Below are 15,790 nucleotides of genomic sequence, written 5' to 3'. Positions count from 1 at the left end.
AAATGAAAACCAGTCTGTCGTGGCAACTGTGTGACCACGGAGTAACGGAGTCGTAGAAGTATATTTCGGCCTTTACTCGCAAAAGGCTTCTAGTTCGGTGACATTTTTGGGCGGTCTTGCATGCGCTGCTCTTTAGAGGTCTATCCACAGCTTTGCGATGATGTTTAGGTCGGGGGACTGTAAAGGCCTTAGCAGAACCTTCATGCACCTCCAGTCCATTGTGGATTTAGAGGTGTTTTTAGTCATTATCCTGTTTGTAGAAGCCCTCCTCTTTTCATTTTCAGCTTTACAGACGGTATGATATTTTCTTCCAGAATATACGTAATTAATTAAACTAATTAATAACTATATAATAACTAATTCCTCCCTCAACCAGTGAAAGGTTCCCCGTGCAACACAAGCCCAAAGCACGATCGATCCACCATTGTGCTTAGCAGTTGGAGAGAGATTTTCATGAAACTGTGCACCATTGTCTCCAAACATACCTATGCTCAATGTGGTCATAATGTTCCATTGTGACTTCATCAGGCCACAGGACTCGTTTCCAAAAATGCATCAAGCTGGATTAATGTTCCTTGGCAAACTTATGACACTGAATTTTGTGCTGAGGACGAAAAGGCATGGTTTTTTTATTTGCCTTTCTAGAAATCCTACGAGCAGTTCTCTCTCAAAGTTTGGTCTTCCCGACCTCAACTTGATCTCCACCATTCCTGTTAACTGCCATTTTGTAATTACAGTATGAACTGAGAAAACGGCACCCTGAAAGCACTTTGCCATCTTCTTATAAAGGGTTTCCTGTTTTGGAAGCATCACTTATTCGAATGTTCAGAGCGCTAGGCAGATGCTTAGAGGAGCCCATGGCTGCTGATTGTTGGGACAAGGCTGGAGGAGTCGGAGTATTTAGAAAGCTTTGACATTTGCATCACCTGGCCTTTCCTTACTATGATTGTGAACAAGCATTAGCCCCAACAAGCTAATTAAGGTCGAACCTTTGGTCAAAGTTATCGGAGAGCTCAAATCTCTTGGGGTGCCCAAACCTTTGCATGATACTGCTCATGTTTTTCACTCCAAAATTGTACAAAACAAAAAGACAAATACACTAATCTTGCTTGAAACGTTCTTTTTACATGTTGGAGATGAATTCATCTTCTACTCACATTAACAGAAAGTGTGACCAGGGGTACCCACCCTTTAGCATGTGACTAAACTCACAGCACAAGGCCTCTTTAGACGCCACTGAGTGAGGTCACTTTCCTAAGCAGTATTTTAAGTGTTCACCTTTAACCAGAACTAGCCTTTTCTACATTGCTTTGGATAAAAGTGTGTGTCTGCTAAATGACTAAATGTAAACTATGCATAATCCCTAGACTGGGACTTGGGCACAAAAAAACAAAACAAGTCTGTTATGGTCCTAAATGTCTTGATCTTTACTTGTTTACCAGAGGGATGGTGTGTGTCTGTGTGTGTGTGTGTCTGTGTGGGTGTGCCTGGGTGGGTGTGCCTGGGTGGGTGTGCCTGGGTGTGTCTGAAGGTCTGGCTTAATCAGTTGTATGTAATCATCACTAACATCCTATTTTCACATTAGTATGGAAACTAAGAAATCTGTGCAAATTTCATTGGGTTTCTTTTGGGCAAGTTTATGTAAATAAATAGAATCTAGCCAATATATAAAAAGAAACTTATTTTGAGAAGCTTCTATAGAGTTGTATTTTATTTACAGTAACAAAAAGCACAGTAGCATTGTATCCATCGTTGAAGTATAATACACTAGAACATAACACAAGACTGTATTGTATTGGAGTTAAGGATTTCTGTACAATTCCAAGCCTTAGCACTAGGATTCTTTACCACTATGAACACTCTGTTTGCCTGTAACATTTTCAATACAATTTATATGAATCTCTGGTTTTAAGAAAACAATAAACACTAAGTGTTGCTACATTTGATGTTAAAATTGAATTTTAAAAAGAGTACTTTGTCTCATGTCCCCTGTCAGAGGTAGGAATTATTTCATAAAATAAAACACATCACAACCAAGCTGCTGATTCTCTTGCTGCAACTGGACTTGTACACTAGAAAATCATTTTTCTTTTTACAAATCTGAATATAAAAAGGCCAGTATATACAATTGGATGAGAGCGCAGTGCGCACACACACACACGCGTCTAAAAATTCAGCATAAGGGAGGTCACATTTTTAGTGGACCTAGCAATCAGTCAGCCAATCAGAACTACTACATGGCGTGGCGAGACTAGGTTACCTGTAAAGCCAACCACTGCCCAAGCATGCAGTCCTCGTCCAGAAGGAACATAGCACCACCAAACCACCAGCACCCATTCCAACATCACAGACAAACTACAACTATTTAAAAACTAACCTTTGGCCTCGTGGGGCTAAAAGATGAGGTCACGGTTTGACACTACTGTTACTGTCCACCAATGTGGTTTGACCCTTGAACTTGTCTCCCTCCTCCCCCCTGAAGATGATACTGATGTGTCCAGAGGATGGAGGTAATGTCTAGGGTCGGGGTCAGGGGTCAGTACTTGAGCCAGGGGTGTGCAGCGAGGGCGTCTCGACTGCGGTCCCCGTAATCGTACAGCAGCTCTTCTCCAGGCTTGATGTTCCGCGACGCCACCAGGAAGAGATGCGGGGTGCCTCCGATGCTGTGCAGTTTGGTTTGGCAGTTGCCACTCTTGCTGTGGTTGATCAGGCGACCCAGGCGCTCCGTCTCCATGGTAGCGTCCACACTGAAGGATGGAGAGAAAGGCTCTGAGATGGTGCTCCCCATGTCATCATCACATCACAGCGCATACATATGATCAGCCAAATCACCCCTTGGACTGTCACAGCAAACACTCAACATCACTAATCTGCACACTAGTTTAGGAGGTGAGACGTTAAGCACACCCATGGTCCTCCAAATTAAGCCTTAATTCCTTAAGTCCATGGAGTTAAATGACCGTTATTAATGGAAATTCTCACGTGTGAAAATATTTCCATAGTCTAGAAAAGGTTGTGGGAAAGATAAAAATGACAGTCGCTGTTTTAGAGGGTAGAAACTATATTTGAGTAATGTATACCCTTTGAGGTAAACTGACACCGCTGCAGTTTGATGTAAGCATCATCTAATTCACTGAAAAATATTAAAATAATAAAAATAAAAATAAAATTGTATTATAGCTCACTATTCAGAACACCCCTCGGGTGTGTAGTTACACCAGCTGCTTATAATCCTAATAATAATGCATTTATGAAATTAGCTTTCAACTGATTAGTCCCTTAATAACTGGATTGTTAAATGACTGGCGTAGATTCGATATAAGAGTGGCATTGCGGACCCAACGAAGGCTTGTTATTCATATCTGCAGTACTGTTCTGTTCATAGACCCAAGGGAGCAGGCTTCTATAAGTGTTTGGGGGGTGACTCACCAGTATGTTTTGGTGAGGAACTGGAAGTAATACATGTAGCACCCAGTGGTGGGGTCCTGTGCGTACGTCGCCTCCCTCTCCTTGGCCTCCGCCATCTCCATGAGGTCCCCGTGGTACTCGACCACAAACTGACCCTTCCGGAACTCCTGGCAGGCGAACACGCCCCGCCCCTTCCCCTCCATGTGTCGGACCTATGAAGAGAGAGGCACCACTAACTGTTTTAATGTTTAAAATAATAATACATTTAAATACAAATAATTTTTTTTTTTTTTTTTTTTAAACACCCAGTAGGCCATCATAATCTAAACACAACCATGAACTCATTTCAAATTTATTTTATAATATAAGTATGATGTAGTAGGGAAAAAATCTAATCTTTTTTGACATTTACAGTCCAGGTGGTAAGACGTGCACCCAGCAGTATAATGTATGGGCCAGTTTAACCTATGGCAACTATGAGTCAACAAGATTGCCATCAAAATGCGGACGCATTTGTAAGACAAATACAGTATCAGAATGAGTACACACCCCTGTGCAAGATCACAAAAATGTCAAACGATTCAAACTTGGATAACCTCTCCATAATTGCATTATTTCTAAGGTGACGAGTAGATTTCCTCTTATGGACCATCAAAAACTAAATCAGCAAGACTATATTGAACCATACAGGCCTCAAAGTAGAACCTCAATGCAACGAAATTGAATATTAAAATCTCTCTCTATATATATATATATATATATAAAAATATCGAAGATTAAACTTGGCTAAAGAACACGAAGAGGCCTGATGGATATTGGACACCAAGAGAAATACAAGGATGTGCCTCAATGCTGTTGTTTTAAATGATTCTCTGATTTAATTTTTTTACTTTGTTATTTTATTTATTTATTTTTATACTTAATTTCTGAGTTGTTTAATGTGTTTTTTTTATTTATTTTGTATGTTTTGGTTTGTTTATTTATTGTTCTTCTGTATTATGTAGCCTCAATCAGGGCATTGCTGCAAAAGAGCCCTGTGCTCAGTCAATTCTCCCTGAATAAACAAGGATGATGATAAATGAGTTTGGCTCTGATGGGGTCCAGCTTGTTTGGCTCTGATGGGGTCCAGCTTGTTTGGCCTGAGCCTGGCCCAGGTATGTTACAGCTTCATAAGGATCAAAAGCACACGCAAACGTCAAACAGCAGTTTCTAAAGAAGAAAAAAGTGAAAACTAGGACCTGGCCAAGTATGTTGCCTTACTGGAATCCAGAAGAACACATGTGAGGCATTTAAAAGAGAGAACGGTAGGGCAACAACCCCTCCGGCAAAGAGCAGCTGAAAAAAAATGGTCTCTGAAGCAAAAACACCTCTCCGGAAAATGTGTGCAACACTGGTGTCCTCCATGATGAAGAGGATTGAGTCGGTCATCAAAATTAAACCACCTAAGCATTGAAAAAAAGACAAACTACAAAAAAAAAAAAAAAAACAGTAATGGGAGGTATTGACTTTCATTGCATCGAGTTCCTACTATGGACCCTGGATTTTTAATATAGTAAACCTAAACTCAATCTTTGTTTTTAATTTGAAATAAAAGCAAATACCCTCCTATTCCACTTGAGACTGCAATCGCTGTATAGAATTTTAATTATTTGACATTTCAGTGATTGCACACTCATTGCATTTCACTGTTGTATACAGTCAGACCAATTGAGACCTCATCCACTTGTCAACTTGCATCATAGCGCATTACGGTGCCAGTGCGGTTAGTACGTTTATTTTATTTTATTTATTTATCTCTTGAAAATCTGTGTGTTTTTTTTTTTTTTTTTTTTTTTTTTTACAAGTGTTTGTAACCCCCCCCCCCCTTTTCTTTCCTACTGTGAGGCGCATTGTGTTACTTCCTTGTATGAAATGCGCCGTACAAATAAAGTTTGATTTGATTTGATTTGATTGGCAAGATCATGTGGAATCATGTAGATGTGGTCAACCAACATCTTCCCCAGCCACCACGGCCTGTAACTCGTGCTCACGCATACAAAAAAAGAATGTGTGCATTGCGTGTCTTACCTCCAGTCCTTCCTCCACGTGGTTCTTGATCAGCTCTTCTATGTGCAGTAGTTCCTCACTCTGTGTACATAAAGCACAGACCTGTGCTCAGATAATGGTACATGTGCAAGCAGAACCAACAGACAGAACCCCCATCAGATGGTACTACATGTCCAACAGAACCCCCATCAGATGGTACTACATGTCCAACAGAACCCCCATCAGATGGTACATGTGCAAGTAGAACCAACAGAACCCCCATCAGATGGTACATGTGCAAGTAGAACCAACAGAACCCCCATCAGATGGTACATGTGCAAATAGAACCAACAGAACCCCCATCAGATGGTACATGTGCAAGGAGAACCAACAGAACCCCCATCAGATGGTACTACATGTCCAACAGAACCCCCATCAGATGGTACTACATGTCCAACAGAACCCCCATCAGATGGTACTACATGTCCAACAGAACCCCCATCAGATGGTACATGTGCAAGCAGAACCAACAGAACCCCCATCAGATGGTACATGTGCAAGCAGAACCAACAGAACCCCCATCAGATGGTACTACATGTCCAACAGAACCCCCATCAGATGGTACTACATGTCCAACAGAACCCCCATCAGATGGTACATGTGCAAGCAGAACCAACAGAACCCCCATCAGAGGGTACATGTGCAAGCAGAACCAACAGAACCCCCATCAGAGGGTACATGTGCAAGCAGAACCAACAGAACCCCCATCAGATGGTACATGTGCAAGCAGAACCAACAGAACCCCCATCATGCAGCGCCACTGGAACCTCTCTGATCTGGTAGTGTGTACGTGTTCACTGGAACCTCTCTGATCTGGTAGTGTGTACGCGTTCACTGGAACCTCTCTGATCTGCTAGTGTGTACGCGTTCACTGGAACCTCTCTGATCTGGTAGTGTGTACGCGTTCACAGGATCTTGGATATTCAACCTTCTGTGTGCAATAGCTCTTGTTTTTGGAGAGAAGGTGTTTTTTTTTTGGCAGCTCACAAAAGATTAACCATTGCATCACCCGCCCCACACACACACACACACACACACACACACACACCTTTTCGCTGGGAATCACTTCTCTACGCGTTCACTGGAACCTCTCTGATCTGGTAGTGTGTACGCGTTCACAGGATCTTGGATATTCAACCTTCTGTGTGCAATAGCTCTTGTTTTTGGAGAGAAGGTGTTTTTTTTTTGGCAGCTCACAAAAGATTAACCATTGCATCACCCGCCCCACACACACACACACACCTTAAGCTCAGCTTTGCTCTTCCTGGAACTTCTTCTGATGGGATAATAATCTGTGACCTTTCTGTTTCGCTGGGAATCACTTCTCTCTGGTCTGCAAGTAGACAATAATGAAAACACACACACACACAAAATAAAAACAAGAAAGCATATGTCAAACAAAGGCTTGTTCTCATGCAGTCAGATGATCTCTGGGAGCAGACTGACCACTTAGCTCATCAGCGGTGTTGCCAAGGCAACAGCTGAATTCAGACAACTCACATTGAAATATTTTCATGAGAAAGTTACCTCTGGGTGACCATTGCCCATCATTTGACATCTCCAATGATTCATTAGCATTTAACCAGCATTTATAAGACTAATTACGACTATTAAGACTATTAGCATTTATAAGACTATTAGCATTTATAAGACTAATTACGGCGTTACTCACTTCTTCATGTTGGTCTTAATGACGTGACTCTTGTTCTGCTGCGGGGGGGGCACAGTCGGTGTGTCCAGTGGTTTGTCCTCATCTGTGCTGTGGGAGCTCGTTGCCTCTAGTGGGACTGTAGTGTTGGGATGGCTCAGATTCGGTCTCACTGTGGGCACGGGCAAACAGGAATTCTGTTATTTTAATTCCATTTTAAAGTTGTTTGTGGTTGGTGTACACATACATTATGTTTGAACTTGGCTGGATACCATCAGACAGTTATTCTCAGGCTGCCATAACCTGCACTGGGAATGTAACAAATACATCTTACAGGATGTCTTTTTGCTGCCATTACTAAATTGCCTTTTTGCACTACCATAACCTCACTTTAAAGAAAAACGTATGCTGCTGCTGCTGCTGCTGTACGTGTATCTGTATGTTTTTTATATCTATATGTATATCTATACGTATCTAAATGTCTTGTCTTATCTGTTGTTGTGCCTGTGCACTTTATATGTTTCACCGTGGGAGAGTGGGAAACGTTTTTATCGATTCCTTGTATGTCTGACATGCAGGAAATTGACAATAAAGCTACTTTAACAAGCACGGATAGTTTGTGTATATTAATACAAAGCTGCACATTTGGCCTCACTCACGTTACTCTGAAACAGCTCACTGCTAGATGCCACAAAATCTTACATAATGCACCTTTAAAAGTATTTGAAGTGATTAGTCAAGAATGTCACGAATGAACCCAACTCGTCTATGAAAACCTGTTAGATAGTGCCTCGTAGAAGAGCTAAGTAGCATTGTTGGTTTTTTTTTGTCAACCAGTCAAACTTATTTCATCCTTTCAGTTAGCCACCTGAGATATGAATTTTAAGACCCTACATTTAAAGCAAACTATTACTTCACACATGATACTTCAGACACCAGTTTCCAGGAATGGAAGTATGAAACTGAACGCCTTCAAATTTCAGGGAACGGTTGTATTCACACTTGAGATGGCCATTGAAGGCGCGTGAGCTCAGTAGTAACTTCATTCACTTCGCGTTACCTTCTCCGTGTGTAAAGTTGTGCTTGGGCGCATTAGAGTCTGAGGAGGAATTCTCTTCGTGCAGCAAGGTGAGAGGACTGTGGCGGAGAGGGGAACGCGTCTTGCTTGGGCTCAGGAAACCGTGCATGGTAGTCTGTCCGTGGCACACAGCAGCCTGAAAGACAATTTTCAGAGGTTACCGCGGCGTACAGTGCTGTATCCACTTGGCTGTACTTCTCTTCACACACTTCAACCGGAATGTCGTGGCACGTCACCTTACCATGACAACCGAGCACACTGCTATTAACACCAGGCACGAGTTGATATTTTCTGTTATAAATATATGGACCAACGTCATAGGAACGTGTCTCACAATAAGCCAAATTACCTCATTGGTTTCAGGTTTGTTTTCTTTCGTTCCTTTCACCACCTTGGTCTTTCGAGTGTCCTCGGGTTTGGAACTGACTGCGAGTTGTTTTTTCCTCCCTTTAAAAAAAAAAAAAAAATCAAACAAACTAGAAGTTGAGAAAGTGTCCGACACCAAAGCATCAGTAAGCAGCAATGATGTTGTTGACTGCTCAATGTGAGCACGTTGTCTTTGTTTCTCTGCCAACTTAGAACGCCCAATGCCAGATATTAGCCTCGTGTCTGTTGTAGTTAAAGACCGAGCCAGGCAAAGAAATTAACCTAGTTTGCTCCTCGGTGTACACTTTGAATTACACAGGTAGGCAATGTTATCAGATATGCTTAAAATGACTTCAGTGCACATGAAACGGTAGCCAGCGGTACAGTATTCAGGAGCATTGCCTGGTTGAACAGATGTAATGTTGTCCCGTAGAAGAGCGCGCTAGACTTAACATCACTAGTTTAACCCACCTAGCTAAGCATACAACCTATATGGCGATCTGAGGCAAGTTACGGGAGCTTCGGGCTAGACAAAACGTGCACATGAAATGATCTTACTATCAAACCAGTTAGCATAATCCACCCTTCATTTGCAGAGGCAATTTGTTTAGAGATGATTGATAAAAATTGGAATTATATTAACTATTATCTTTGTGGAAGTTTACTGAATTATTGTCCAGCTATTAATAGTTTTCATTCAGCCAACGTTAACTCACTAGAAATACACTCATAGCTGATACAAACGTTACAGCTGGATAGCGATGCTATTCTAGCTAGCTAATAATGAACCCTCGATTGACTTACCTCTCGCCATTCTGGTGTTCTAAAAGTTGCGCCGATTCTAGAATTAGCCTACTCAGATCACTGAACTTACGGTCTTACTCTGAGGTTACTCTTACTCTAAACTCAAATACTCATCATGGCCTCAATGTTGTTCTTTCAATGTTCTACACACTCAACAGAATATCTTACTTCCTGGTTATTTAAAAATCTACCACACAGCCGATTGGTTGAAAGTCACCGGCACATGCGTTTTGATTGGCTACTCAGATGAATGCTGAAATATACGTAGCCTACAACTGTGACTAGCAGCAGGGTGTACATGGCTGTGTTCTTACGAGCTAGGTAGGTATGTCAAGTAAAGATCATTTTAAAAATCCCTTTGAATCGACATACGCCGGCTGAATACATTGTATAGACTAGAGGTTACAGTGCAGGTATACTTATCTAGTTACACGTACGATTCATGTTGCCCTACATGCTATTATTTTAACATGGCCTTTCACAGTCCTATTATCTAGCTAAGTGGGGTTATCTCATATGAACCTAGCCTTAAGGTTAGGCTAATATTCAAGACATGTAAACGTTACATTCCTCAAGCACAACATTCAACTGAATCTCTCCTCAAAGAGTGAACTACATGCAGCACGAAAAGGGGTACACCCACCAGCAACACCATGCAGCTTTTAGCTATTGTGTCATTCGGCTCCATGTAGTATACCCATGTTAACATCTTTTAATAGCCTACCACACCAATCCATGCCTGAACTTGCATATTTCGCGTTTAGAAGCGAAAGTTTTGTTTTGTTTTTGTGAATAGTGAAAAAACTTATAAAAAAAATAAAATGCAACATTAGCTAAATCAACTAGTTCAGGACCGTTTGTAGGCCTCTGTAATTTTCTATGTAAAAAAAATATTGTTCGTGGCCACGTTTTTATTGATGAATGTAAATGTTGAACATGATATGTGTAGTTTGCTGTTTGTCGTGGGCTAGCACCTTATCTTAATAAATATGCCCTTGGCTACATATCCATCCCTAAACGAGGATTTGATTTAACTAATCAAAGTTTCTGAGTCTGCAGGTTACTGTAAACGATTGTAGTGGAGTCCCGTCATTGTCTTCCAAAGTCTGATATTTTGGGTAAAATGTCAGAAAAAAATTGCCATTGTGATGATATATTGCATTGTGGGTGTCAATATAAAGTGACGGCCATATTTGCCGGTGCTGCTCCCGCTGTAAACAAAAAGTGTCGGAGGGAGACAGAGACGCTTCAGTGATTTCAGGACGTTTTTATTTCTCCAAATTATCATGTCTCTGGGAATGTCTTACAAACCAAACCTCCATCAAAATGTTCAGGGAACTTCCGTGAATCAGGGTAAGGAAAAAATAACGGTTCGTTTTGATGATAAGGACAATTTAATCGCATGCAAATTTCGATGTTGTAATGAATACCTGGGGAAAGCTCATGTCTGTAGTTTTTGTCCAGTTATATATATAGGGTCAGATCCTGCGAGCTGATTCATATCCGCCATTATTACTAATCCTGAAAACGTTTCGCACGCGCTCACCGTTAAAGTTTCGAAGGTGAAAGTTGAACAATCGCTTATTGACGAAAGCTGACCGACCACCGCTGTCTCGGCTCCACATGAACATTCTCCATATACGTAGTAAAAAAATGTATCACTTCGGCTGCTTAATTCAGCCCGCTCAGCTTCCTCCATGATTGTCTCCCCCAAGGCTAATGATTGATCTGGATGAAGAGCATTATTTGACCCTTTGATGACACCCAGCGTTTAAGGAGGCACATTGCACGTTTTATTCTTCCAGCCGTTACATTGTAATAAACATTATAATATTCAGTTACAGATCAACTTTAGGCAAATATGTGTTTAACTATTGCAAACCGTCGTTGTGTCTGCATAGGTATTTATGATCAGTTGTTGTGTGTGTGCAGTTGGGACAGTCCACTCTCCCTCTCCAGGTCTTGCTACGCTACAGTCTTATCGTCCCATTGTCAACGATTATGGACCACCATCTTTGGGATACACACAGGTGCGTATATGAAAATCCACTGAAGAGTTTGCATATGACATACTAAAGTTAGGACCACTAGATATATATATGTGTGTGGGGGGACTTGTTTCCACAGGGTACCAGTGGCGCCCAGGTACCTCAGAGCAAGTATGCAGAGCTGCTCGCCATCATCGAGGAGCTAGGGAAAGAGATCCGGCCGACCTACGCTGGCAGCAAGACTGCCATGGAGCGACTTAAGAGAGGTACAGTGTTCTATCTGTGATCTAAACTTGGGTCTCCCACAGGCTTCAGCCCCACTTCTGCTGTGTTGTACAGGGGGTAAAAAGAGCACAGAATTCTGTAAATGTGTCAATGACATCACAGAGGCCCGTAGAGCTAGAATTTCTCTGAATTACGGATGTCTGCCCCCTCACGTCTCCGTAGTAACGGTGAGGGTTCCACTGACACTAGACACCACTACCCGACTTCTCACGAGGTTGCTTTGACACATCACCCAGTGACACGTTACGAGACAAAAGGTTTTCTGTTTTAACGGTGTCTATAGGAGTATCTGACCCCAAATGTTTATCTTTTATTGTCATTTAATTTTTGGATTGGCATGTGTGCGTTGCAGGCATCATCCATGCCCGAGGGTTGGTGCGTGAGTGTTTGGCGGAGACAGAGAGGAATGCCAGGTCCTAGAACTCCACACCATGTTCCTGCCTTCTCCAGTCAGATCGCATCTCCACCTTCCTCAAACAACAAAAACAGATGTTACACCCAAAAAAAAAAAAAAAAAAAAAAAAATCTAACTGTTACGTGTAGCGGTGGTGTACGAGTGCGTATGCATAAGTGTGTGTGTATGTATGAGTGAAAAGGGAAAAAAACAGTATATTTGATCTACACAGGAGGAATTTCCTGGAATTGTTTATGTTCCCATTAGGGAATATTGTTATTTCTCTTTGGATTTACAAAAAATGTTTGCATGTTTCAAATGAATGCCCCATGGGGCATCTGGGAGTTGCATGGTCAATGTGGCACTAGGATGCACGCAGAGCAGAGCAGAGCAGAGCAGAGTAAGGATAAGACAGTGCCAAACACACACACTGTATGAAGAAGTACTTCTAATGAAAACAATTGTTTGCATCTCTGTGTTTATTACCAAGTGTAATAAATAAAACATATTTTCATGTAAATTAAAAGTCTCTTTTTTTTAATTCAAAGTCCGATCAAGAGCATGAATCCTAATCTAGATCATGCACAGTGCACACATCCTGCCACTGGCACAGAACGCAATGCGCATGCACACACACAGGACTGGAAATATGACACGACATGTAATAATAAGGCATTTCACATCTAACTTCAAAACTTGTGTATAGAACCGCTCAACATTTTTGGATTGCACAACAACACACCAAACACTCTTGCCCCAATTGCAAGGTTTTTGCGCATGCAATGGGTCTATTTTAAGGAGTATCAAAGGTCATTTCTAAGATGAAATCCCATCAGTATATTTACCCTTGTTTCACAAATTGTTCCTTAAAAAGTTTCTCCCCTCACTTTCCTTTCTCCACCCTTGAGTCACACTGTAGGCTGGCTGTCCATGAGCACCGTGTCTGGGTTCTATCCCCGGGGTCCATAGGTAGCGCTGCAGACTTCACAGGGCAGATTGAGACCTAGTGGTCAAACCGGACGCCCTTACCCCATCTGTCTGAATGTGACCCCATCTGGGTTTGGGACGGGGGTATGTGTGTCCCCCACGTTCTTCACCCTGGCAGTGAGTGAAGCAGGCATTTCAGCCCTGGTTCTTGCCGTCTCCGGCGGGGGCGGGGGCGGGGGCGGGGGCGGGGGCGGGGTCCTCCAGCAGGCTCTGCTTGAAGATGCGCTTCCTCTCGAGGTTCTCGTTGGCTCTGCGCCGTTTCTCCTGCTTCCTCAGCACGGCTTCGTTCCGGTTCTGCAGGACCTCGCTCTCCTCACCGCGGAGAAACACGTCGAGACGCAGTCTCAGGATCTCCCGAGCTCGCTTCCTGTTCTGTTCCAAGGAGCGCGTCTGATGACACTACAGAGGAGGAGATGGTTGGTCGCTGTTAAAAAGAGGTACTGCACACTGTTGTTTGAGCTGTAAACTAAATGATATGACTGTACTGTGATGACATTTATAATTGTTGTTAAAAATTGTCCCTTTTAAGTTTTGAAAATGGCTCAACACGCCATCCACTGTTTTAAAATCCTCCCGAACCTTGCAAGGCCAATGCTGACATAAGAGTCAACCGTTTGGGACTTCTCTACATCATGAAATCGGCGGCTCACCTCACCCCAGCCCCCCGCCCCTGAGTGTGTGAGTCTCATTTTCGTTTGCGGATCTAGCCTCATCATTCACAGCCCCTTGACCACACTTTAAAGCATCTTTCACAATTAATAATAATTATAATTATATAATTAAGCAGTGGGTTGAGCTGGGCTCAGAGCCAGGGGTGAAGTTACACTTTAAATGGTACAAATGTTGATGGCATGGTGAGAGTGCAATTCTTCACTTGACTTACACAACACTACATAAGGAACAAATAAATACTGAACCATACCGAGTTTGATGATGAAAGGACCCTGAAAACATCAACACCTACTCATCGGTTCCACTACCATGACATACAATCCAGAGTATTCTCTTTGGTATGTAAAAATAATCGAAGTCTGAGCTTTGTCCCAAATGAAAAACAATCTACATATTGACAGCCAGGTAACTCACCTTCACAACAATACCTGTGGGGACATGTTTGAGGACCGCACAGTTACTCGTTTTGTTGGTGGCTTGTCCACCAGGGCCAGATCCGCGCACGAACTGCTCCTCTAGATCTTCCTCTTTCACTTCGGGAAGGTTGAAGTAAATTTTCTTCCCTGCCACCTGACTTTGTGGCCATCCTGAGGGAATGTTATAGAGTGACGATTGACCAGAATAGTGTCCCAACCTCGCCATTTCCCTGACGCATTCATATAGTCGCAGAACACGAGAGGCCATCTCAAGTTTTCTGTCCAGTAGCCTAACTTACGGAGACTTTCGACAACTAAAACATTAAATGTTCCCTAGGGTTGTGACATAATGTCTCCTTCAGACCTTGCAATGGCATTATGGACATGTAATTTCACAGATAACTCTCGGGATCGCCAGTCGAACATATAGTGCCTTCTTTCATGTTTTAGTATATACCTTACACATAGATTCTAAACACGTCTTGACACACGCATAGGCAGAAAAAAAAAGGTCTCTACACATTTAAAGAAAATAATAATAAAACACTTCCGTCATTTTCTTCTCCTTCTTACTCTTCTTGGCAGATCGGAAAAAATACAATTCTTACTGCCACCTATTGGTTTGGCGGACATGTTTCATACGAGAAAAGGTTTGAGAATGATTCCCATTCATCATTATTATATGCAGCGTTGTCATACACTTTACACGCCATTTTAGGTTGTTTTTGACATTCTTTCAATGAGGAGTGGCGTGGGGCTTAATGGATTTAGCCATAATGTCTCTGATTTAGCTCAACACTCCACCATTCTATTCCACATTCCATATTGGGATTGAGCATTGTAGGCTATCCTGCATTACATTTCTTAGTTGTGTTGCAGACATCAAACAAGCTCAAAACATTATATTCCAGAGTACCTGAGGAATAGGCATTTTGACTGACTTATAAATAAAAAATAAATATAAAACAAATATAAAAATAAAAAACAGCTTCATCCAGAGTTTCCTCTCTATCTCTCATCACAGCCTTAAGGTTGGTCTGAATATGAGGTTGTGGATCGGTAATTATTATTATTATTTGTATTATTACCAAACACTGTAATTTGCGTTGGGTTTTACTTGTAGTGTACCACCACTCCCAGCCACCTTTTATTAGTTATTTTCAATACAAGACCATTTTCAGTCGGTACTATTTCAGTACCCGTGTTTACATACTCATATAACTTTGTAACTTAAACAACACAACACAACACTGTACACTGTACATGTTAGTCCTGGTGATTCACTTGAAAAGTGCAAGATCAGACATGTTGCTGAAGGTATGCGTGAAATGCCCCACGTTGAAGATTGATGTGATTGTGTAGCATTTTAGTAAGGGGGAATTAACCTAAGGGCCAACTTGTTATGTGGCGGAGAGAAGCACCACTTTTCGTACCGATGTATGTATGTCATGGGATGTATCTCATCATTTCAGAAGAAGTACCCACATTTTTGGATCCGTTGAGGGTATTTTTAAAGGGAAAATCCAAGATGGCCACTAAAAAAGACCCAAGAATTATAAAAAAGTGACATGATTTTTCTATTTTAGTTTTTTTTTGCTATTAATGTACAGGATGACAGGAAGGAAGGGAGCAGGGACACACAGAATCAGAGCAGGCCGA

General features: G+C 41.9%; 3 protein-coding genes across 3 annotated transcripts; 1 reads left to right on the top strand and 2 right to left on the bottom strand.

Annotated features, from left to right (window-relative positions):
• Window positions 1-1,608: 1,608 nt before the first annotated feature.
• On the bottom strand, window positions 1,609-9,570 carry kmt5ab (lysine methyltransferase 5Ab). Its single transcript, XM_012833069.2, has 8 exons — window positions 9,390-9,570; window positions 8,569-8,666; window positions 8,202-8,355; window positions 7,166-7,313; window positions 6,736-6,826; window positions 5,476-5,535; window positions 3,430-3,620; window positions 1,609-2,747 (listed from the first exon to the last, which is right to left on the bottom strand). Exons 1-8 carry the CDS (start codon window positions 9,397-9,399, stop codon window positions 2,537-2,539), a joined length of 963 nt encoding a protein of 320 aa, XP_012688523.2. The 5' UTR covers window positions 9,400-9,570; the 3' UTR covers window positions 1,609-2,536.
• Window positions 9,571-10,473: 903 nt separating this feature from the next.
• LOC105905088 (cyclin-dependent kinase 2-associated protein 1-like) lies at window positions 10,474-12,160 on the top strand. Its single transcript, XM_012833068.3, has 4 exons — window positions 10,474-10,742; window positions 11,322-11,419; window positions 11,517-11,643; window positions 12,015-12,160. The coding sequence occupies exons 1-4, from the start codon at window positions 10,676-10,678 to the stop codon at window positions 12,080-12,082; spliced, it is 360 nt and encodes a 119-aa protein (XP_012688522.1). The 5' UTR covers window positions 10,474-10,675; the 3' UTR covers window positions 12,083-12,160.
• A 412-nt stretch (window positions 12,161-12,572) lies between these two features.
• Window positions 12,573-14,704, bottom strand: mtrfr (mitochondrial translation release factor in rescue). Its single transcript, XM_031569916.2, has 2 exons — window positions 14,130-14,704; window positions 12,573-13,442 (listed from the first exon to the last, which is right to left on the bottom strand). The coding sequence occupies exons 1-2, from the start codon at window positions 14,397-14,399 to the stop codon at window positions 13,179-13,181; spliced, it is 534 nt and encodes a 177-aa protein (XP_031425776.1). The 5' UTR covers window positions 14,400-14,704; the 3' UTR covers window positions 12,573-13,178.
• Window positions 14,705-15,790: the final 1,086 nt, after the last annotated feature.

Source organism: Clupea harengus, chromosome 7 (genome assembly GCF_900700415.2).
Source record: "Clupea harengus chromosome 7, Ch_v2.0.2, whole genome shotgun sequence".
Lineage (NCBI taxonomy): Eukaryota > Metazoa > Chordata > Actinopteri > Clupeiformes > Clupeidae > Clupea > Clupea harengus.
The sequence above is the reverse complement of the archived record's forward strand: the minus strand, read 5'-3'. Positions and strand labels throughout refer to the sequence as shown.

Coding starts and splice junctions, on each gene's coding strand:
- kmt5ab (XM_012833069.2), bottom strand. Junction 6,827..7,165: donor ATTAAGACCAACATGAAGAA/GTGAGTAACGCC, acceptor GTCTACTTGCAG/ACCAGAGAGAAGTGATTCCC. Junction 3,621..5,475: donor ACGTGGAGGAAGGACTGGAG/GTAAGACACGCA, acceptor CTCTCTTCATAG/GTCCGACACATGGAGGGGAA.
- LOC105905088 (XM_012833068.3), top strand. CDS start 10,676: ATGTCTCTGGGAATGTCTTACAAACCAAACCTCCATCAAAATGTTCAG. Junction 10,743..11,321: donor GGGAACTTCCGTGAATCAGG/GTAAGGAAAAAA, acceptor GTGTGTGTGCAG/TTGGGACAGTCCACTCTCCC. Junction 11,644..12,014: donor CATGGAGCGACTTAAGAGAG/GTACAGTGTTCT, acceptor TGTGCGTTGCAG/GCATCATCCATGCCCGAGGG.
- mtrfr (XM_031569916.2), bottom strand. CDS start 14,399: ATGGCCTCTCGTGTTCTGCGACTATATGAATGCGTCAGGGAAATGGCG. Junction 13,443..14,129: donor CCACAGGTATTGTTGTGAAG/GTGAGTTACCTG, acceptor CCTCCTCTGTAG/TGTCATCAGACGCGCTCCTT.